Consider the following 22,673-nt stretch of genomic DNA (forward strand, 5'->3'; position numbering starts at 1 on the left):
CAATACTAAGGGTTAGGCCTGTTTGCCATTGTCAACTCAGCATAGACATGGCTTTGTTAGTGTTTCCTTTATTATAAAGCACTGAAATAAGTTAAACAGGTGAGAGGCTGGGCAGTCCCCAGCCAGTTCATCCATGGCCCCTGGGAGCAGTGGCGGTGAATCCAAGGTCCTAATCACTGAGCTCATTAAGTACATGAGCCAAGCAAGGCCCCTTGGTCCATATGGCCCCCTGCCCATGGGATTTAGGCTGGTCCATATAGTGCCTAGGTTAGTCTGTGTGGAGCCCCTGGCCAGCGGGGGAGAAAAGGGAAGGTGGTTTCTAGTCCATTTGTATAAAATGCAGAAGGTGCAGGGCTAATTCCTAGGGCCCCAGGCAAAAGAACCTAGTTCAAGGTGAGTCTGTATGGAGAGCCCTGCTACCAGTAGCACCCAGGGCTGCTGGACCCCGAGTGCTCAAAACAGAGGGTGGGCTATGAGGTGGGGCCCAGCCCTCTGGGGCAGAGAGACCAGGCCCTCCTGCCCCACCATGACCATGCACCTTCTGATGGCGCTTGTAGTTGTCCCAGTGGCCTGTGGTGTAGGCGCAGGTGGCACAGCGGAAGGGCTTCTCGCCCGTATGTCGCAGCATGTGACGTTTGAGGTTCATGCTCTGGTTGCAGCTGTAGTTGCAAAGGCTACACCGAAAAGGTTTGTCACCGGAGTGGATGCGACCATGACGCTTGAGGTTGGCCAGGTTGCCACAGGCGTACGGACAGAGGGGGCACTTGTAGGGCTTCTCTCCTGTATGGACGCGCTGGTGCCTTTTCAGGTTATCCAGATGAGCAGAGGCATATGGGCAGCGGGCACAGCGGAAGGGTTTCTCACCACTGTGAGTCTTCATGTGCCGAGCCAGGTGGTTGGGGTAGTGAGTGGCAAAGGGGCAGAGACTACAGGCGAAGCCTTTGTCACTGGGGGTCTGGGGAACCCCACTGGCACCCCCTCCAGCCTCTCCTCGCATGCAGCGCCCACACATGGCAGTTCCTAAACGGCTGCCCTCACCCTCCTCTAGTTCCTGTCCACAACCCCGGCAGGTCCAGGGGAACAGTAGCTCTGGCAGTGGTTCTGATCCAGTTCCACACAAACCCTCCCCTTCACCCCGAAGCTGCCCACAGTCTGGCAGGAAACTGGCACCACCTGGTGGCACATGGAGGCTCAACTCTGGAAGGATCAGAGCATCTGTGGGAACAATGAGACATGGGCCATTAGTTCAAGCATCCCTATTACTACCCACTGTGTCCCAGGATCTCTGGTGTTAAGCATTTTACCTTCTGATCGACGGGGCATTGTCCCCTCCTGCTCTGTGGGGCTGGGAGGCCGGGTTGGTCGTGGAGCACAGCATCGGAAGCCACAGGTCGGGCATGGAGGAGTGGGAGGCCCTGTGTGGGTGCGCTGATGCCGCCTCAGGTTGCCCAGGCTGCTGCAGGCAAAGGGGCAGTGGGGACAGCGGTAGGGCTTCTCGCCAGTGTGGGTGCGGGTATGTCGTGTCAGGTTGACGAGCTGGGCTGAGGCGTAAGGGCAGCGGCCACAGCGGAACGGCTTCTCCCCGCTGTGTGTCTGCATGTGCCGCTTCAGGTGGCTCGAGTAGTGGGACACGAAGGCGCAGAGGCGGCATGAGTACAGTAGCCGTGGGGGCAACGGGGGCCCCCCACCCGGTCCTCCTGCCCCACAACACGGCCCCTCACCTGTCGGCCCCCCACACAGCTGACAGGCTGGGCCTGGCCTCTCACCCCTGGCCTCCCCTCGACCCCTGGCTGGCTCCTCAACTTCACTCTCCGCACTTAGTGCCCGGCCGCCCCCAGACTCGTCATCACTCAGCCCATAGGGAAGTCCAGGTCTGGCCCCCTGAGAGTCTCCTGGTGAGACAGAAACAAGAAAAAAAAAACATGGTTCAAGACAAGTTCCAAACTCACGGCCCCACATATTCGGTCCCACCCTTCATTTGCTTTAAAACAACCCAACTTTTACATCTCTCCCAGGAAGTCTAGGTTTCCCATACACCGGCTTCAGAACATTCAGCCTGTCTACCTTCCTGAGCCTACTTACTGACACTAGGGTTGACCTACACCATTTCCGATAAATGGGAAAGATCAAAGAAAGGCATGAAATGGAATGCAGGCTGATGTCAAGCAACATTAATTCTTGAGACAAGAAAGTAAAAATGTGAAAGTCCCCAAAATCTTTTTTGTAAGCACTGGTTTAGTAATATAAAGTTAATTATAAAATGAAGCCCATCTCAAGTGGAAACAATGTAGTACAAATCACATAGGAAAGGCAGCCGAAAAACTTAGGGGTAGAAACGGAAACATCTCAGTACAAGTAGTGACAGAGTTAAGAGTAGTGTATTTCAATTAATTCCCTTCCATGAACCTCTTGAGGTGCACATGCAAGAAATGGGGCTGGGGGCAAGGTTATCAAAAGGGCATTAACTTTGGCCGTGTTAGTCACCTTCAGCCTGGACCCAGAACTTCACCTCAGCAAAACGCTGCTGCTGAGGAGCCCCTGGCCAAGCCAGCCCTAGGCTGTAGAAGGAAGTGGTGTTTGGTCACTGACACTAACTTTAAAGGGCTTGAGTTACCAGTAGCCACTAATCCTTAAGCACCACCCTTAAACGCACCTTCGGAGTCTCTCTCAAAGCCCATGAGCTGGTCGTTATGGCCGTCACCTTCCTCCTCTTCCTCCTCAAACTCCAGATCTTGGCCTAGTAGCAGATCACTCTCCAACACCAGGGCCCCAGGTCCTTCGTCGAAGGAATCTTCAGTATCCACTAAAGAGGGGAGGGTGCTTGAGGAATCTCCCTTCCAAGCCGTGCCCATAATCCAAACTAGGGAGTCAGCCGTTGTGAATTCCACTTCCCGTACTCGATGACCCTCTCAGGTTCCCTTAATACTTTGGTAGAGAGCTAAGATTCCCAGATCACCCGCCCCCAACCCTCAGGAGTCCCCTTCCACCCCTGACCTGAACCCACTCTGACCCCACCCCTGTTCCTCCCCACTCAAGGCCCCTGACCCCTGACCTTTGACCCCCTCGCATTTCACGGGCTGCGGGTGGCTTTGCTTCCTTCGGGGCATCGTGACCGGCTCCAGCCCGACGCGCCTCCGGCCCGAGGCCGCCGGGCCCCGCCCCTCCCAGTTCGGCCCGGCCGCCGACCCTTGCTCTCAGGATCCACGAACCGCCCCCATACACCGGTGCGGGCCCTGGGCAGCCCCCAGCCCTGGCCCCGGAGCCCAGCTCAGGTCGCTCCCGCCGCCGCCGCCGCTTCCATTCATGGAGCCCCCTACCCCCCTCCGGAGACCAGCTGGTACCTCCGTACCCACTTCCGCTTCCGCCGCCGCACAGCCGCATGGGACGCGTAGTTCGTGAAATGCACCACGGGAGGGCAGCCGCAACCTGACCGGGAAGTGATTGTGATGCGCTGCTACTCGACCAATCGGAAGCTGCCGAAGTAGGCCGGTCGGCCAGCCAGGCAGAAGGAACCCTGCCCCCTCTGTGCACGAACTAGGAAGTGAAGCCTGAGAGCGAGGAACGCCAGAATGGCCTGATGGGCAGCCTGCTCAGGAGTTTACTGCCCCCAGCTCCCGCTCCACACTCACTGCTTCCCTCCAAAGGCGCGGGACTCACACACAGGCACACACCAACTCCCGAGGTGCTGCCCCGTATGGGGCCAAGGTAGGAGAGTAAAAAAGGACACTATGGGCACGATTAGGTTTTGTTTGGCCTTTAGTCTGAAAAAGTGTTGCTTGAAAGTGTACAACAGAGAGCGGGTGCAAGCGGCTAGGGGTCACAGAGCCGCCAATAAAAAAGAATGTCCTTAAATAAAGTGTTCACAGAGTAAAAATCAGAACTACCAGTCCTTCCCTCCAACACAACAGAGCACAGGCACAGAACCAACTGGTTGATGAGCCCAAGGAGTAAGGAGGAGGCTGGAGAGGACAGCAGAGGCTCCCAGGCTGCCGCGTTGAGGGAGAGCCCTCTTTGGAATGGGCTGAGGAAAGCCACCCAGCCCCCTGCACACCTCATACCCACTGCTAAGGCTAAAAGAAAAAGACAAAACTCAGTCTTGGGTCCAAGGGCTCAGAAAACAGTCCAGGTGGGCAGGGTCAGGATGACTGCTAGTCCCGCTTGGCCTTCTTCTTGTCACTGTTGCCATTCTCTTCAGCCCCCTCCGTGGAGAGCGCCTCCTCAAGTTTCCTTTTGCCACTTTCTGCCTGGAGCTCTGCTGTGTTTCGGGGCTTGAAGCAAATGATGATGCACGTCATGTTGTCACAGCCTGTGCCATCCCCAGAAGTGTCTGGTGCCAGGCACTGATCCAGCAGCTACAAAAAGATTGACACAGTTGAGCCACGGGGCTTGAACATCTTCCTGGGAACCTACAATACCACAAGAAGGCTTGGCCTTGCTGACACAGGGTGGCAGAAAGGGAAGGAAAGGGCAACAGATATCACAAAACAGACACCTGTGAATTTCTGAGGCCGAAGGCTACATCAGGGAAATGAGGGTAGATCCAACTTTTTAATCAAGGTCTTCTAGTGTGTGTATGAGTGATCAATATTACTCCCAGCCTCTGGTCTCCAAACAAGTAAAGAGAAGTTGTGTCTGTGTAGATCAGACACCCTCCTCCAACTCGAGACTCACCTCTTCCACAATGGATGACAATAACCGAAGCTCCCCATTTTCATCACGTTGGCTGATCTTTGATTGAATAAAGTCTACAACCTCCTGGCTGCTCATCACATTCCTGAGCCAAAAAAATGACAGTCAGAATTTGTATCATCCCACCAAGGCAGAGCAGAGAGGTATGTAGGCAGCAGCTTTGATGCAGGCCAACTTCAACATCTGAGGAAATGGTCCTCAGCTCTGCCTTAGGCTTGGTAGTATTAACTCACCAAAAAGCCAAGCTTGAAGCTACCCCACTTTAGCTCCAAGCCTTACAGAAATAAGGTTGCAGAAGGGCGTTTGAGGGTATTCCTTTTCCCAGTGCTCACCAGATGCCATCGCAAGCAATGACCATGAATTCATGGTCATCAGTGAGAGTCAGCACCTTGATGTCAGGAAGGGCAGAAATCATCTGTTCCTCAGGTGGCAAATTTTTGTTTCTCTTGTAGAAGTGGTCTCCTGAAAGGCAAGAGTGCTAAGCATTTTGAATACTTCCCAGACATGTATTAGAGGCAGATCAAATCTTTAAACTCCATGACTTTGTGGAATGGAGAACTTTAAGTTCTAGCTTTTCTAGTTTCAGATCTGCTCTCAGAACAAATACCTCATTTGCCTTTTTTAATCATCCATAACACAGTGAAAAGTATAACTTCACCATTTCAAAAGATGTTTAAGAACACAAAGTATTGTGATTACCCTGAAGGATAGAGGGCTTAGAAGATTAAACTTTGCTATTGGTAGTCTCAGATAGAGGGCAAGACCCCAAGATTTCTCTAGTTTCTTAACCCTTACCAATGGCCCTGGAGAGGTTGAGGCCTCCGTTGACTCGTCCATCCATGGTGACCTTGCCACCAGCATTCTTGATGCGTGCTAGCTCCACTTCATCCTCTGGTTTGTGATCATAGGACATATCTAAAGCTTTGCCAGCCTCAGACACCACACAGCGAGAGTCTCCTGCATTGGCCACAATCAACTGCTTCCCTCGTATCAGAGCCACCACTGCTGTTGTGCCACTGTCAGAGCCAGGCTTAAGAGGAAGAAAGGGAGCCTTGTGGAAGCTTCTAAGTGTGAGTGCACCCCTCACCAACCATCTATACAGCTTTAACAAATGGGAAGAGCTGTCCAGAGACAGCATGCTCCCTTGCCCTTTTAAGGCAATTCTATCCAGATTTCCCATGCAGTTTCTATGGTAGAATTAATCCTCCTGAGCATGAATTAAAGACTAAAATACCGAGGGATATACTTTTTAAAATAAAAATCAGGAGATCTATACTTGTTTCTTATCCTTTAAAAAAAAAAAAAAAAATCACTACTCCCCTTCCCCCACATACCTCTTCTTTGCCTTCCATTCCAGGTACCATCATCTCTTCTTCATCATCATCCTCTTCAGCCTCCTCAGTGTCATCCTCATCTTCCTCATTCTCTGCCTCCTCACTGCTGTAGCCATCCTCTTCCTCACTACATTCCTACCAGGAAGATTCCAAGCTACTGAAATTGGGATATTGAGACTGCCCCCTCCCAGTCTTCAATGTCATGAAAACTTGAGACAGCACACAGGCTAGGTTAAGCATACACTGATATTCTGAACTGGGCTCAGATGTCACCATTAAAGTCCTGTGGAAGATCAAACCAGCCAGTTGAAACACCTTCTGGAGAATAAATTGTTGGAAAAAGGAGACACCCAAATACCTAACGTAACAAAAGCTACCCTCCTATTCTTCTCAGATCCTAAAAGGCCACAAGTCTTTTGTGCCAGAAAGATGGCTCAGTGGATAAAGCTTGGTAACCCAGGTTCAAGTCTCAGACTCCCAATGGTGGGAGAAACCTATCTCTCTCAAGTTGTTCTCTAACCTCCACAAGCATGCCCTGGTACTCAGGTACACACAGACATGACACAAAATAAAATGTTTATTTATGAATTTAAAAAAGAAGCTATTCTTGTGAATATAAACTCAAGAAAAGGTAGAGGGTTAAAGGTACTGTACTAGAGAAGACAATGTACTCCAAAGACTTAGAATACACGACTCTTGGGAAATGATGACGTTCAAGTACAAGGAAAATGGGGTGAGATGGCCCAGAGGGGAAATTACGTGCTTGCTGCGAAGCCCAATAACCTGATACTGAACCCCAGAAGTAGAGAACTGAAAAAAGCTCAGGATGGTACCAAACTGCCCTCACAGGCCCTTACCTCACTGTCATCCTCTTCCTCCTCCACCTCATCTGAGTCATCCTCACTGTCCTCAAAGAACTTGGACTTAGCAACTCGAGGCAGCTTGTCAGAGGCTGAAGAGCAGGAAGGTCCAGCCTCACCAGTAGCAGTAACAGGCTCACCAATTTGGCCTGCCTCAGTCCCATGTTCCGAGTTGGAGGAAGGGCCTGTGTGGCCTTTGGCTGTGGGGCCATTTTCTTGGGAAGGAGTTTCCCTAGATGGGTTCTCAGGTCCAGCCTCCCCATTGAGGCCCTGGGGCCCTGGTTCATCGCCCGTCCCAGTTCCAGATTTGGTATGGGGAGGGCCCTTCTGACAGTTCTGCCCATAACGTGTCAGCAACTCTTCAATCGTCATGGTAGCTTCTTCATGCAGCAATGCAGTCTCCTCATTGTCCACTGCAGGGAAGAGGCTAAATCAGAGGGATTCCAGTCCCCTTCCATAACTAACACCTTTTTTACCTGAGGTTGAACTTCCCCATTACCTTCCACTTTTAAGGCTACACTCACCAGAGTCTCAGAACAACAGTCCCTCACTTTGTCCTCAGCAGACTGCTAATCTGTTACTCCTTTCGTAGTCCGAGGAACAACAGGTATACTTCCCCATTGTAACTCTCATTTGTATTATTAAGTTGAAACCTTTACTCTGAGAACCCAGTTGTAATATGTGGCTATCAAAACTAATAATTGCCCCAGTCCTGAAGAAAAAGTAGCACATATGTAACAACAGGAACCAGGAAAACCTCATCAGAATAACAAAATATAGTATATGTAAAAATGCTTAGAGCTATGTACTTTACATAGTAATTCTCTTTACCAAAATACATGTAGTGTAGGGTTTTTTCTTTTCTCTCTCTCTTTCGAAGTTTTTCAAGACAGAGGTTCTCTGTGTAGCCCAGGCTGCCCTTGAACTCACAGAGATCTGCCTACCTCTGTCTCCCACGTGCTGGGATTTAAGGCGTGTCACCACTGTCTGACCCATATAGGGTTCTTTTTAAATTTTATTTTATTGTTTTACACCCTGACTACAGTTTTCCCTCTCTTCTCTCTTCCCAGTGTTCCCCCTCTACTCCTACTCTTTCTATTCAGAAAAGGGCAGGCATCCCATGGATATCAAAGAAACATGGTATATCTTGTTGCAGTAAAACTAGGTACTTCCCCTCATATTAAGGCTGGACAAGGCAACCTGGTATGAGGTAAAAGGTCCCAAAAGCCAGCAAAAGAGTCAAGAGACGGCTCCTGTTCCCATTGTTAGAAGTCCTACAAGACCAAGCTACTCAACTGTAACAAACACAGAGGGCCTAGGTCAGTTCCATGTAGGCTCCCTGGTTGTCAGTTCAGTCTCCGTGAGCCCCTATGAGCGGAGGTTAGTTTATTCTGTGGTTTTCCTTGTGTTGTCCCTTAATGTTGAAAATTCCCCAGTTCCCTAGGAAGCCATCATTTTTTGGAACTGATAATAAACTTCTCATCTCTTTTTAACATAGATACTACACTCACCATCATCCTCATCTGCTACTTTTTCTTTATCATCCTCATCTTCAGTGGGTCTCCCCGCAATCTGTGCCAGTTCCTTAATGACTTCCTCTGTGGTCAATTTGGCATCTATAGCCAAGAAGGCATCTTCTAAAGCCTAAATATAAGCAAAGTAGTATAAGACAAATATAGTGGGTACAAATTAACTGCCCAATATAACCAACTATAGGCAGTTGGGATGCCAACTCAGGGGTGGTCAGTCACACTAAGACACACATAAATAGATAAAATGGTTTAGATACCTGAGAATAAGGAAAGCTTAAAAATACCCAAGTGGGAAGGAGCATGTTTTGGGCATAGAACTCTTTAAGAAGAAATACAATAAATAAGCAGTGGCTAGAGAGCAAGAGAAACAATCCAAAGGTTGGAAAACAAGGGAGAACCCTCCAAGTGGAGAATTAACAGTGTTGGAAGACAGACCTTCTGTAGTTTGCCTTCCTTGTAGGCCTTCTGATCTTTGATAATATCAGGAAGATATTTAGCACAGTACAAGGCAACTTCTTCCCCTAAAAGAAAAGTATCATTAACAAAACAGTGCACTCCACACACAAGGACCCAGATGATGAACACCTTAGCATACCTGACGCCTAGCTGGATAAGAAAAAAAAAAAAAGTCTTTTCCGGAAAACAATTCAGTATCACTACTCTGAGGACTATATTAGTATATCTCTTGACATTTTCTTACCTATTAAGCTTAGTTAAATCCTGGAAAGTGGAAGAACAAAGGATCCCTTTCTTGCCCATTGATAGGTCTGGGATTGGGGTCTTAGACTGTTACTAATATGATCTGCTAAAGTTACCTCCGTGTCCATCGTAGACGGAAAACATGGCTGTCTCATTGTCTAGCTCAGGAATACAGTTGTGAGCATCCTAAAAGAAAGAACAAAATCAGAATGTCTCATCAAGTTCAAACACTATTTCTCCTCTATTTCAGGTCACAATATACTTCCCAATGAAGCATAACCCTTCCCTCACTCGCCAAACATGGACTGGAAATGAGAAGGGAAAGTAGGGTGATGAAAGACTACAGGAAGCCAGGTGGCGGTGCACACCTGTAATCCCAGCACTGGGAAGGCACAGTAAGGTGGAGCTCTGTGAGTTTGAGGCCAACCTGGTCTACAGAGCAAGTTCCAGGACAGACTGAGCTACACACAGAAACCCTGCCTGGGAGAAAAATACAGGAGAGAAAGGCAAAGAAAGGGCCAAGAGAGGAATAGGAAAAGCAGTCAGACCACTACCTCTGTAATACAGCACCCTCCTCTCTAGACCTTGGTCTACAGAGTAGAATATTTGGCTATTCGCTGTTCAGTAAATCTAGAGCCAACCCTTTGGAGCTATAGAGAGAAATCAGAATGCAGGCTCTTTTAAAGTTACTTCTGAGACCATGTGATAGCTCTCTGAGTTAAAGTGCCTGTTGCCAAGCCTATCTACTTAAGCTTGATCCCTAGAACCCACATGAATGGTAGAAGGAAAGAACAGATTCCCATAAGTTGTACTCTGACCACACATGTTATCATGGCATATAAACACCCTCCAAACTAAACAAGTAAATACATGTGGTAAAAACAACAACAACAAAAAACTAGTTACTAGACCCATTCTCTGAATAAACAGTGAAATTCAAGGAAGAAAATGTCAGAATAGTGAGAAGACTTCCTTGGGACCTTACAAACCTGAAAAATAGAATTCTCCAGAAGACTATAACAGTACCAGACAATACTCTTAAAAAAAGCAGTGCAGCATTTTAACAAATTTGTGTCAACACTTAAAGAAGCTATCCTCAGCTTATAAAAATTAGACTTACAAAGGAATTTTCTTTACAACAAATTCAATTCCAAGGGCACAGCACATTTGAAAAGAAGCTGAAAAGGTTACACTAACTATTTTTTTTTTGGACAGGGTTTCTCTGTGTAACCTTGGCTGTCCTGGACTGGCTTTGTAGACCAGGCTGGCTTCGAACTCACAGATATCTGCCTGCCTCTGCCTCCCTGAGTGCTGGCATTATAGGCATGCATCACTGCACCTGGCCACACATTTTTTTTTTTCATTAAAATAAAACAAAAACAAGTTTGATCATATTCTAACAAATTTCTACTGCCTCAAACGAAGTTCAAGCAAGGCAGTCAGTCTTTGGTAAAATATGTTGCGGCTTATTCTACAACACCCTGGAAACAACCCAAAGTTCCTTCAGGCACTCTCTTCAGACAGAAGGGATAAATACTAAATCAACACTGTACTTTAGTTACCTGACTTGCATGAGTTAATCACAATCATAATTCTACTTCCTCTTTCAATGGTGAAAGAGGCATCACCATTTAAAAATTTCTGTCAATACTGAGAAAATCTGAATGTAGTAATTCTCCTATAAGAGCTCTACTAAGACTATGGCATAGTTCTTGGGTAAAAATATAAAACATAAGGCAGGGAAGAAAGACATCAAAAATCCCCCCACCCTTACAAGTTGGAAAGTCCTCTGTATACTGTCATTTGCTAAATATTCTGCTCTAAAATTTGGCAATGTGGCTCACACTTTTTCTTTTTTAAATTTATTTTATGTATATGACTGCTCTCTCTGCATGTATGTTTACATGACAGAAGAGGGCATTATATCCTGGTATAGATGGTTGTGAGCCACCATGTGGCTGCTGGAAATTGCATTCAGGACCTCTGGAAGAGCAGATAGTAGTGCTCTTAACCGCTGAGCCATCTCTCCAGCCCCACATTTGTCTATCCTTTTTCTTAAAGAGAAATGACCACAACAGATGCATCTTATATCCAGGTCTCAGTTCCTAGAATTATTCCACATTACCTTCACTTTTCAGTGAGATTGTAGATGTACGTTATTATTTGGAATAGTTCCACCTTCTCTAAGAACTTTAATTTGACTGGCATCTTCACTCAGAACCCTTAACCTTGGCTTTTTTGTCCTTTTCTGAGCCACAGCCAAGTATTTTAACACTATCTCTTAGCAATCTAAAAAAACCTCACCCAACTTTGTTTAACTGCCAACTGCTTTCTTTAGCCCTGAATCAGAAACACTAAGTACTGCTGGTCGCAAAATGTATGAGAGCATGTTGACTGTGACCACCACTTTCATTTAGCATATGTGTGTGTGTGTGTGTGTGTGCGCGCGCGCGCGTGTGCGCACTTGCCTGTATACATACCATGTACAAGTTAGTCTCAAGTATTTCCCAAACTGTTCAATTTCTCTGGTTCTTCTCTTCCTAGATGAACATTTCCTTTTTTAAGTCCTGATCTCAAACCCTTCTCTGTCAAGATCTTATTTACAGCAAGAGTATGTAAGAGCAATCCAAAACTCCCCCTCCCCCTGCCAACAGGCTTCATTCTCAGGTACTTTGAAGGATTAAATAGTACAAACCATGTCACTGTTTCAAATTTTCTTGATTTGGTAAAGAACTATACTTCTATACCTTAAACTGATTGTTCCTATAGGCTGTCTCTTCTACCTCAGTACTCCCATTAATACAGAAGACTCCATTAAAAAAATTAATTCACTTCCCACCTTACATCTTTTTTTTTTTTTTTTTACATGTATTAAGTTTACTCACTTTACTTTTTGTCTGTTTTTTTCTGCATGTCTGTATGTATACCATGTGTATGCCTGATGCTCACAGAGGTAAGAAGGGGCCATTTTCAAGGTTACAGATGGTTATGAACTATCATGTGGCTGTTGGGAATTGGCCCAGAGCCTTCTGCAAGAGCAACTAGTGTTCTTAATCTCTTAAATCATCTTTTTCAGCCCTGGTCTTATTTCTTTCTGTGGAATTTTAACTCCTCCAGCCAATACCTAATAGCAGTCCATTTTAACTTCCTCACTGTCATTCATCTTTTAGAGAACTGCTGAATTATCCTTGGTAGCTTTCATCATATTGTTCCTGCCTTACTTTGTTTTAAGGCACTCAGTCACCGCTACTCACGTGTATAATCTAATCTCCTAATTCTAAAGCTATTCTCCAACTGTTCCACTTTTAACATGACTATTCCTTCCAGCGAAAAACATATGTACTATCCTTCTTCATAACACTACCTTCCTTATCTGTCTGTTATACTCTATATCTCAATTACTCTAAGAGGCCTTTCCCAACTACACCAATGCTCTAAACTTGCAGTATTTCTTTACTAATAATTCGGCACTGAACAGATATCATCTCACATTGCCATCCAATGTTCCATGGGAGAAAGGCGCTCTAGATCCAAAGCCAGATTTTAAACCAGCAGGCAAAAGCAAAGACTGTCTTAAATTTCTTTACTGCTCTGTAAATGCTACTACATTAGATCCTCCATGTTTGCCTAGGATGGTGCTATAGTTTAGATACTTTTGCTGTCTAGAGGTGAATATGCTCTATAGAGGCCAGGTCCCCAGTGTGGTAGTGTTGAGGTAACAGAACCTTAAAGTGAGACCTAGTAAAAGGGATTTAGGTAGAGGCTCCAACTTCATCAACAGAGTAATGTTGACTTGCAGGAATGGGTCAAGTCTGCTAGAATGTACTACTCCCACAAGATTGCTTATCATGAAGAGAGAGAGAGAGAGAGAAAGAGCCGGAGTCATCTTGGTCTCTTGCTTCCTATGTCTTAACAAATCATCTTTAATACATGTGCTCCTAACATTTGCCACATGGTTCTCACCAGAGTGAAGCCAATTTTCGCATCATGCTTGAACCTCCAAATTGTGAACTAAAACTTTATAGAATACACAGCCTCAGCTATTTTGTCACAGCAATACAAAACAAATTAACGAAGATGAAGTGCTCCCAAATGTTTGATATCATCTCCTTCACTTGCTGCACGAAACCCAGAGATATAACACAATACGTATTGTGATGTCTAGAAGAAATGACTCAGAATACACAACATGAGTCACCTGAGTAAGGCTATTATTAGGCCTAGGTCATACTAAGTCATATATCCCACGGCCCCTAAGCAACAGATGCATCCATATTAACAAAGGGTTAGTTAATCCTCTTCTCTGATGACAATCTCCTGATAGCTGTCCTGTCTCCAAATCAACCACTTAGATTTATGATATATACATTTACCTAAACCATTGATAAGTAAGGAAAAAAAAGATTCAGTGACAGCTAGGAAGGGAGTTATCTTTCTAATTTGAAAAAGCCAGTTGTGGTAGTATATGCCTATAATTCCAGAACGAGGGAGGTAAAAGCTGGAGAATCAAGAACTAGCTGGGCAGTGGTGGCTAACACCTTAAACCTCAGTATTTGGGAGGTAGAGGCAGGCGGATCTCTGTGAGTTTGAGCCCAGCTTGGTCTACAAAATGAGTTCCTGGACAGCTGTGGCTGTACAGAAAAACCCTGCCTTGAAAAACAATATTAACACCTTCAACTATATAGTGAGTTTGAGACTAGCCTAGACAATATCAGACCCTGTCTCATATAATAAAAAAGGCCAGTGAAATGGCTCAGTAGATAAAGCTGCTTGCCACCAAACCTGATAACCTGATGTCCACAGGTCCCGCATAGGGAAAGGAGAGAACTGACACACAAGTTATTCTCTGATCTTGACATGTGCATTGTGGTATGTGACTAGATCCCCATACACACAGAAGAAATAAATATAATAAAAAGAAATAAAATAAACAGAATCTAAAACATAATGTAATATCACATAACTTTAAAAATAAGGTTCATTCAGGCTCATTTGGTAAAATGCCTACCATGCAACTGAGTTCTGTAGAGGAATTTTAATTCAGAGCACAGCTGCTCTGGCAAGAGATCACATCCAAAGACCTAGGTCTGTGTGATTCAGCCTTTAATCCAGGAGACAGAGGCAAGCAGATCTGAGTTCAAGGCCATCCTAGTGCAGAATAAGTTTCAGGTAAAGAAAAGCTTAGATCCAGGCGTGGTGGCAGGTACATTCCATTAATCCCAAACTATGAAGGTAAAGTTAGTTTGCAGAAGGAAGCACCCATGTTTGAAAGTGATGTCTAATTGAGTGGCAGAAAAAAAGTGATGAATCAGAAAAGATTTGACAGAATAAGATTCGATCAACTCTCATAAGAAGAAAGGGAAACTACTTAAAGGGAGCAACACAGAAAATGAGGGAGAGGAGGCAATTTTACCAGGAGAGTTTTACAGAGATAGGTTGGATGAAAAGAACAAGCTAGATACAGGTAAAGACAGAATGAGCCAGAGAATGAGAAGGAATCAGAAGATTAAAAAAGATTGCTGGTCTTAGTTTGAGGCCAAATAGAGCTATTCAGAGGCCAAGAGAAAAGCCAGATTGAGTAAGTCAGCTGGGAGAGGAGTTTTTGAGCCAAAACTGTTGAGTTGAACCCACCAGCCCAGAGCTCAGTAAGAACAAGAAAGGGTGAGCTTATTAAGTAGCAAGTCTCAGAGGCTGAAACATTCTAGGCTTAGAATGTCTCTAACAGAGACAATAATCTCCAAGACAACAATTGAAACAGGCGAATAAGAGTTCTGATTCCCAGCACCCGAATAAAAGTCAGACAGCACAGGGATACATACCCTGTCTCAGAAAACAAAACAAAGCAGCTGGGCAGCAACAGACATCTGTGATCCCAGCCCTGGGTCTGTGGGAATGGAAGGTAGAAATAGGTAGATCGCAGCCAGCCAGTCTAGTCAAATGGATGATCTCAAGGTTCAGTGAGCGATGTCTCAATAATAAATAAAATTAAATTAAAATAAAATAATAAAATAAAATATTGGAAATTCAAGAAGACACAGGAAACCATCTGATGCCAATTTCTGGCCATTACTCAAGTACATGCACTCAAGCACACAACCACATAAATAGATATTACACACACACACACACACACACTATGCATGTATTTGATAAAAAAAAAATGAAGTCAGGCATGGTGGTACATACCTGTAATCTCAGCAGTTGGGGGAGGCTGAAGCATAAAGATGATGGCAAGTACAAAGAGAGCCCAATGTAAGTACATAATCAATCCTAGGCCATTTATGTCTACATGAGGCCCTGCCTTAATTCTCCTGGCATTAAAAAAGAAAAGAAAAGTCATACAGACCATAGAATAGTGGTTACCAGGGACTGAGGAATTGTCTCTGAGTACAGAGTTCCAGCATTCCAAATTGAAGAGTGCTGAAAATTAGTTACACAGTGTGAATATACTGACAATAATACAAGGCTGCGTTTTCCTTTTCCTTTTGAAATAGGTTTTTGTGCAGCACAGGCAATCCTTGAACTCCTTCCTGCCTCCCACTTCTGTGATTACAGACATGCGCTATCACATTCAGCTTAAAATGTACACGAGTGGTTAACATGTAAATTTCATGTATACTTTACACAATTAAAACCTTAGCCAGGAGTGGTAGCATACACCTATTATAATCCAGTATTTGGGAGGCATTAGAGGCATGAAATCTGCTGTGAATTAAGAGGCCAACATGAGTCAACCAGTGATCTGTCTCAAAAAGACTTAAAAACAATCAAAATACACAACTTTCCACAGCAAAAGTCTAAATTAAGATGGCTTCACTGGTGAATTCTACCAATAGAAACACTAATATAATTGGTCCTACTAGGTAACATAAGTGATATAGAGACAATTTAAACATTATGGGAAGGTATAGGTGAATTATATGTAAATATAACACATTGTTGTTGTTATTATTATTATTATTATTTATTAGGTTTTTGAGACAGGGTCTTGCTATATAGCCTTGGCTGGTCTGGAACTCATTATAAAAACCAGGCTTGCCTGAGATCTGATTGCCTCTGCTTCCAGAATGCTGTATTAGGAATGCAATACCACACCTACCTTATTTTATGTAAGGGACTTGAGAATCATATCAACAGTATGTCTTGAATACCAGGGTGTTTGTGGATTCCAAGAGACACTTGTACCAATTTTTCACAAACTCTCCAAAACATAGATTAAGAGGTAATATTTCCAAATCATTCCATGAGGCCCTATCATCCTCATACTAAAACCAAAAAAACTAGCCAAGCAGTGGTGGTGTACACTGTTAATCCCAGCATGCAGGAGGCAGAGGCTGGCCTGGTCTACAGAATGAGTTCCAGCCAGGGATCTGTAGAGTGACCCTGTCTTCAGACAATACAAAATAAAACAAACTCTCAACCAAATCCAACAACACTTCAAAAGGATTATATATATATTCAATGATCAAACACTGACTATAAGACAGGTTTAGCATTCGAAATTAATTAATACAGCACACCATATTAATAGTATAGAACAAGAACAAAGCCACATGATTAGCTTAATAGATATAAACAAACAAACAAACAAACAAATAAATGCATTCGACAGGGTTGGAGAGATAACCCAGCCATTACGAGGACTTAATGCCCTATCAAGACTAGAGTTCAAATCCTAGCACCCACATAAGGCAGCTCACAAATACCTGAAACTCTACCTCCAAGTGATTCCACAACCCCTCCTGGACAGTGTGGGCACCGGCACATATACACAAGCACACACACAGACATAAATAAAATAAAACCCTATTTAAAAAAAAAAGAGCATTTAACAAAGCCTGAAGTCCATTCATGACAGAAAAACTCAACCAAACTAAGATAAAAACATAATTCCCTTACCCCGGTAAAAGTTTTATCTATAAAGGCATGGAGATATAGCTCAGTGGCAGTATTCCCACAATACCAAACACTTCTGTTGCCTCAAGGTTTATCCTTTCACACTACGCAATGGCCAGGAAGTTTCAGCAACTCCTTCCCTGGGTTCAACTACTTTTCTAGTGCAAATCACAAAATTCAGGGAAGCATTTAGTGAGTCCAGGGCTGGGCATCACTGAGCCTTCAACAGACTGAGAATCATATTTTTCAAGAATCTCCATACATGCAGCTACTAAAAGTTCCTGAACTCCTTGGTGTTACATAGGCACCGATTAATCTATTGATCATTAACCGATCAGCCCCTCTACTGTCCCTGGAAGTTAAGGATGTGTGCTAAAAGCACTAACTATCTGCTGCACCTCAGTTTTTCTTGTGACAAGTCGTCATCCTAGACATACTTACAAGCTACCAGCTATCACTCAGTTCATTAGCATAAAAAAAGACATTACTTTGATGATTTCAAGGATTTTAATACAACAGAAGAAATGGAAAAAGGGCAAATATACAGTTTCTAATATTACTCATAGCAGTCCCATTCTTTGGTATATGCCCAAGATATATTTCCACCCAAAAAGTTGCACACATATGTGTTGGGGGATGGTCCTGTGCACTGTGTATTCAGTTGCTGATTTCTGTACCCAGAGATCTGGTTGCAGTAGGATGTGGCTAGTGTCATTTCTATGAAGAATCTCCTGTCTCAATGCTTTGTAAAAATTGTTCTCCATAGTCTCTAATTGGTTAATAAAAGCAGGTGATCAGCCAATAGCTGGACAGGAGAGTTAGAGGGTTTCAAGGAGAAAGCAAAGAAGAAGGTTGAGGAGAAGCAGGTGACCATGAGGAGAGATACAGCAGAAGGTCAAGGTGAGACCGAGAGGATAGGTAAAAGAACACATGGTTGGGAAGTAGCCAGGCTAGCATAATTGGGTTAGAATAGATGAATATCTGCCCAGTTATATGCTTAAAGCTTTTGAATAAATCTAATAGGTCTTTGTGTCAATTATTTGGAAGCTAGAACGGGTAATAGAAAAAACCATTTATATTCTATTTTACACATATGTTCAGGGGACCACTATTCACAATAGACAAATGTGCAAATCTAAACATCTACCAACAATAAAGATACAAAATTACAGAGAAATATCATTCATCTATTAAAACGATGGAATAAGACAGAGTACATCAATGACACTTTAAAATATCACATACATACAAGGGCTGGAGGAGATAGCTCACTGGTTAAGAGCGTTTGTTACTCCTGCAGAACCAAAACCTGGATTTGGTTCCCAGCATCAACATGGTGGCACACAACTACTTGTAACTCCAGTTCCAGAGGATCCAACACCCTCTTCTGATTTGGGCACCAGATAGTCACTCCCGTGAGTTCAATGTCATCTTCAGCTACTCAGAAAGTTTAAGGCTACATGATACATGAGACCATCTCAAAACAGTCATGCAAGCTTCTTAAAGAGTTTTCTATTCAGTGCTATATTCAATTCGTGTTCTTTAAAAAAAATTTAAGATGTATTTTTATTTATGTATATGGGTTTACATAATGGGTAAACAGTTGCACATTGACTGAATGTACATCTGTGCATCACATTGTGTACCAGGTGCCTGGGGAGGCCTGAAGATTTAAGATCCTCTGTAACTAGAGTTATAGTAGGCTGTTAGCCACCACACCAGGGTCCTTTGACAGATCATTGTGCTCTTATCTGCTAAGCCACCATCTCCTCAGCCCCTCAATAATCTTTTATGATCACTACTCAAAATTAGACTCAAAACATACCAATACCAAATACAGCATGGCAATCCAGACCTGTAAAGCTAGCATTTAGGAGGCAGAGACAGAAAGATACCTACAAGTTCCAGAAAAGACAGGGCTACTCAGTAAGATCCTATCTCCTTCCTTCAGCTCCTCAAAAGGCTGCAGAGGTAAGCGTAGGAAAAGGCACTTGCCAAGTCTGGCAAGTTGAATTCAATCCCTAGGACCTACATGGTAGAAATAAAATTTCCATAAGATGTGCTTTGAACTCCACATGTGTGCTCTGGCACATGCATACCCACACACACAAAATAGATGTTAAAAAAAAAAAAAAAAAAAAGGTACTGACAGAGCTTTTTAAAAAGGGGAAAAATATTTATTGAATTTTATAAACTCCTAACTCTCCACAAAAAAATGTTTGCTTCTTTCAGAAGAGCCTCAAAATTACTTTTCCTTTTAACAGTACACTGCCACCAAAACCTCACAATTTTTTGTTTCTCAGCACCTCCTGCTATTCTTAATTCCATAGCACATGGCTCAACCAGTTGGAGAATCCCTCCAAACCATGAAGAAGGGTGATATCTCTATGGCATTTTGACACCCCCCCCCCAAAAAAATTCTGGTTCCACAGCAAGAGGGTTGCAAAGAGACAGAAAGTATAAAATGCCAGCTTTTGATGACTACCACTCACTCTTGGTTCAAGAGAGGGAGTAAAACAGGTGTCAGGCTAAAATCTACGTGTGAGAATTTTAGCAACTTCTATAAGGCATACTAATATAAACTTTCCTAAACTCAGTCATTAGAATCAAGCCAACAATGTAAAGAAGCTTCATTAATACGTAGAATCAAACCTGTCCTTTCTAGGAAAAGAGGAACCAAGATATATGATAACCCTTCCCCACCTTTTGGACCATTGAGCTATTCATACTTGTAGGTCAATAGCTTATTTTCTGAAAAGATTCTTTTAAGAGACTAGCAACTATAGTATATTAGTAAAAAAAAATTTTTTTTTACAATAACAAAAACACTATGTAATACTTTGAGGGAGGAAGCAAACCTAGAAAGAAAAGTATCAACGAAGCAGACAAGGATCTGAAAACAGTATTCTAAGATTATACATAAATTTACAAAAGTAAATTTAGGAATAGCACACCAGGAAGGCTTTAATGCTCAAGGAGACTATTAGAATGAACATTATGATACAGAACAGTTGAGCAAAATTCTCCATATCAAACAGCCCTAAAACTAAAAATGAAGTGGAGAAACTATAAAACAAAGGAAAATACTTAGCAGAGAAATAAAAACACAGACTTCCTAGATTTGAAATCACTCAAGCAACTCAATTCATAAAGAAAACTAGAAAGAAGGGCCCCCAGTGGAAAAACCATTTTGTCCCACATAAATAGACATTAGGGAACAAGAAACTTGAAAAGTCTATAAGAGAGACAGTCACTAAAAGAAAACACCATAGCCTAACCCAAACACCAGCCAGACTAACATTATGGCTTTCCTCTCTTCTTTTTTTTTCTCCCCTTTTGAGAGAATGAATGAATGAATGAATGAATGAATGAGAGAATGAGGTATCAGCAGAGGCTAGAAGACAGCACTGGATTCCATGGGGCTGGACTTAACAGGTGGTTGTGAGCTCCCTGACATGGGTGGTCAGAATCAAACTCTGGTCCTCTGTAAGAACAGCAAGTGCTCTTAGCCACTGACTCATCCCTGAGGATTTCCTTCTGAAGCTATAGCCAGTTGACTCTAATTATACCCAGTCAGTTCTACACTGTGCCACTGGGAAACAGGAGAGCTGTGCTTCAATGACACCTATAAGAACAGCACCTACTGTCTTGAGAACCTTCATACGGCAATTTGTATCAACATACAAGCATCCTAATCTTTCTAAGCCCCAATTTCCAAGCTGTCAAATGTGAGCACTAAGCCAGAGGAGATGAATGACTGGGACCCTCTCCTTGCTGAAACTGTTTACCTAGACGCTAGATATAGATAATGCTAATACCATTATCAGAGGCTGGTGAGAATAAATATTGAATCTAAGAACAAACCAGTTAGGTTCACACTGTCATTCCAAAGCTAACCACAGGGAGGAGCGAAGGATTTGAGAAAAATCCCAAGGGAGACAGTATTTGGCTGTTACCTGTAGCCCACCTACTAAGTGGATAAACCCCCAATTCCAGACATAATTAGAGCATTTCCCTAATCTCTCTACCTAGACTTCACACAAAATAAGTCAAAAACATTGATTGTCCATCTTTCCCGTTTCCATTTTGCCACCCAGTTTTCTCTGTTCATTGTAGGTTCATATCCATTTGCTCAACACTATTAATTCAGATGGTTCTGCTTTCCCTTTCATCCAAAGTGGATTTTTCTTTAAAAAAAAAAAAAAGTTATCGGTAGATTATGACGAAAAAAAAATCGATGAAAAGACTGAAAATCTAGTAAACTATATCACATGCACATGGAAATGACAACTCATTAAGTTTTAAAAAAGTCAGTGAGAAAAAAATTACGAAAATAATTAAAAAAAAAAAAAAAAGCAAGCCTACTGACAGGCACAATTCTTTTCCTAAAAGTCGTAAAAGCTTTCGAAAAGCATACGAACGAGTGACAATTCCCGAAGGTCAAGCGGAGCCTCTGAAACTAACACGAGGCGTGTGAAGGCTAAAAGCAACTAAGGGTTAAGAATGGGAAACACATTGTTTGCCCTTGCTCCTTTTCTCCATCAAGTTTCTAGCCCCAAGAGGCCTGCCACACCACATATCTCAAGAATAATGACGAACCAGCCAGTCACATCAATTCCGCCAAAAAGCGGGCAAAGAGCGAGCGTTCCCTCTTCACTCTGACAACTACACCCCATGCCGCCTGCAAGCCTGGAGGGCTGGGCTGGCACCAGGATGGCGCGAAGGCACGGAGCGACAGCGGCCAGTGGGCGGAAGGTGCCTCTCCCCACATGGCAGGGCTCCCGCCGCCGCTGGCCATCGGGCCGCGGTCCCCAGGCTCCAGCCGCTGCCCCTCCGCCGGGATCCCGCGTTCGCCGCCGCCCCCTGCACCGTGGCCGCAGGCTCCCGTCAGGGACCCTCGCCGGAGAGCCCCCCGCCCCTCCCCCGCTCCCTTTCTCTGTCAGGTTCCTGCCGTGCAGTGGCCGGTCTCTGGGGCCCTGCCGCCTCACCTCCATGGAGACGCGCCAGCCTTGCATGGCGGAGAAGCCGTAGGGCAGCGGGAGGCGCGGGGCGCCAACCCCGTCCCCGGAGCACTTCACCGTGTTGGGCTGAGAGAGGTAGGCACCCATGGCGGCGGCTGGCCGGCAGCCCGTGGGGCAGGCGAGCGGGACGCGACCCTTGCCGGCGCCGGAGCCGGGGCCCCGGGGGCGCGCGTGGCAGGGAGCGGGCCCGGCTGCACAGCCGACGCAAGGTGCCGGCGAAAGGCGCGAGGCCGGCCAGGAGGCGGTAACGGGACGGGAGCGGGGAGAGAGCGGAAGCGGAAACCGCGCTCCTCCAGACCCCGCCCTACTGGTGCGGTGAGCCGCTGCGGGCGGTCATTTCCTTAGCAACTCGCCCCGCCCTAGGGGACAACGGCCCGCCCAACCGCCGCTCCCGCGAGACTGGTCGCCACGCCCACCAACGGTCGCGGCCGGAGGGAGCGGCTGGAACGTGCGGCCCTCTCCTCGCCGACCGCGCTGTAGCCCCGGCCTCTGGCGTCAGCCTGAGGTCCCTTTTGTGTGGGACCGGGAGCTTCCAGTCGTGCCCTGCGGTGTTGTCATCCCTGTCCCTCCCTCTCTCCCTCCACACGCCCTCAGATTCCGACCATCCCCGCCGGATTCGGTTCAATTAAAGTTGACGAGCGT

General features: G+C 44.9%; 2 protein-coding genes across 2 annotated transcripts; both read right to left on the reverse strand.

Annotated features, from left to right (window-relative positions):
* Positions 1 to 48: 48 nt before the first annotated feature.
* Znf513 (zinc finger protein 513) lies at positions 49 to 3,285 on the reverse strand. Its single transcript, XM_055626895.1, has 4 exons — positions 3,053 to 3,285; positions 2,654 to 2,803; positions 1,305 to 1,892; positions 49 to 1,215 (listed from the first exon to the last, which is right to left on the reverse strand). Exons 1-4 carry the CDS (start codon positions 3,105 to 3,107, stop codon positions 389 to 391), a joined length of 1,620 nt encoding a protein of 539 aa, XP_055482870.1. The 5' UTR covers positions 3,108 to 3,285; the 3' UTR covers positions 49 to 388.
* A 453-nt stretch (positions 3,286 to 3,738) lies between these two features.
* On the reverse strand, positions 3,739 to 22,311 carry Ppm1g (protein phosphatase, Mg2+/Mn2+ dependent 1G). Its single transcript, XM_055626923.1, has 10 exons — positions 21,999 to 22,311; positions 9,231 to 9,300; positions 8,851 to 8,936; positions 8,395 to 8,527; positions 6,881 to 7,296; positions 6,024 to 6,158; positions 5,485 to 5,719; positions 5,022 to 5,151; positions 4,672 to 4,774; positions 3,739 to 4,352 (listed from the first exon to the last, which is right to left on the reverse strand). The coding sequence occupies exons 1-10, from the start codon at positions 22,116 to 22,118 to the stop codon at positions 4,149 to 4,151; spliced, it is 1,632 nt and encodes a 543-aa protein (XP_055482898.1). The 5' UTR covers positions 22,119 to 22,311; the 3' UTR covers positions 3,739 to 4,148.
* Between the last annotated feature and the right edge of the window lie 362 nt (positions 22,312 to 22,673).

This window comes from Psammomys obesus, unplaced genomic scaffold (genome assembly GCF_907164565.1).
Source record: "Psammomys obesus unplaced genomic scaffold, mPsaObe1.curated_primary_1811, whole genome shotgun sequence".
Lineage (NCBI taxonomy): Eukaryota > Metazoa > Chordata > Mammalia > Rodentia > Muridae > Psammomys > Psammomys obesus.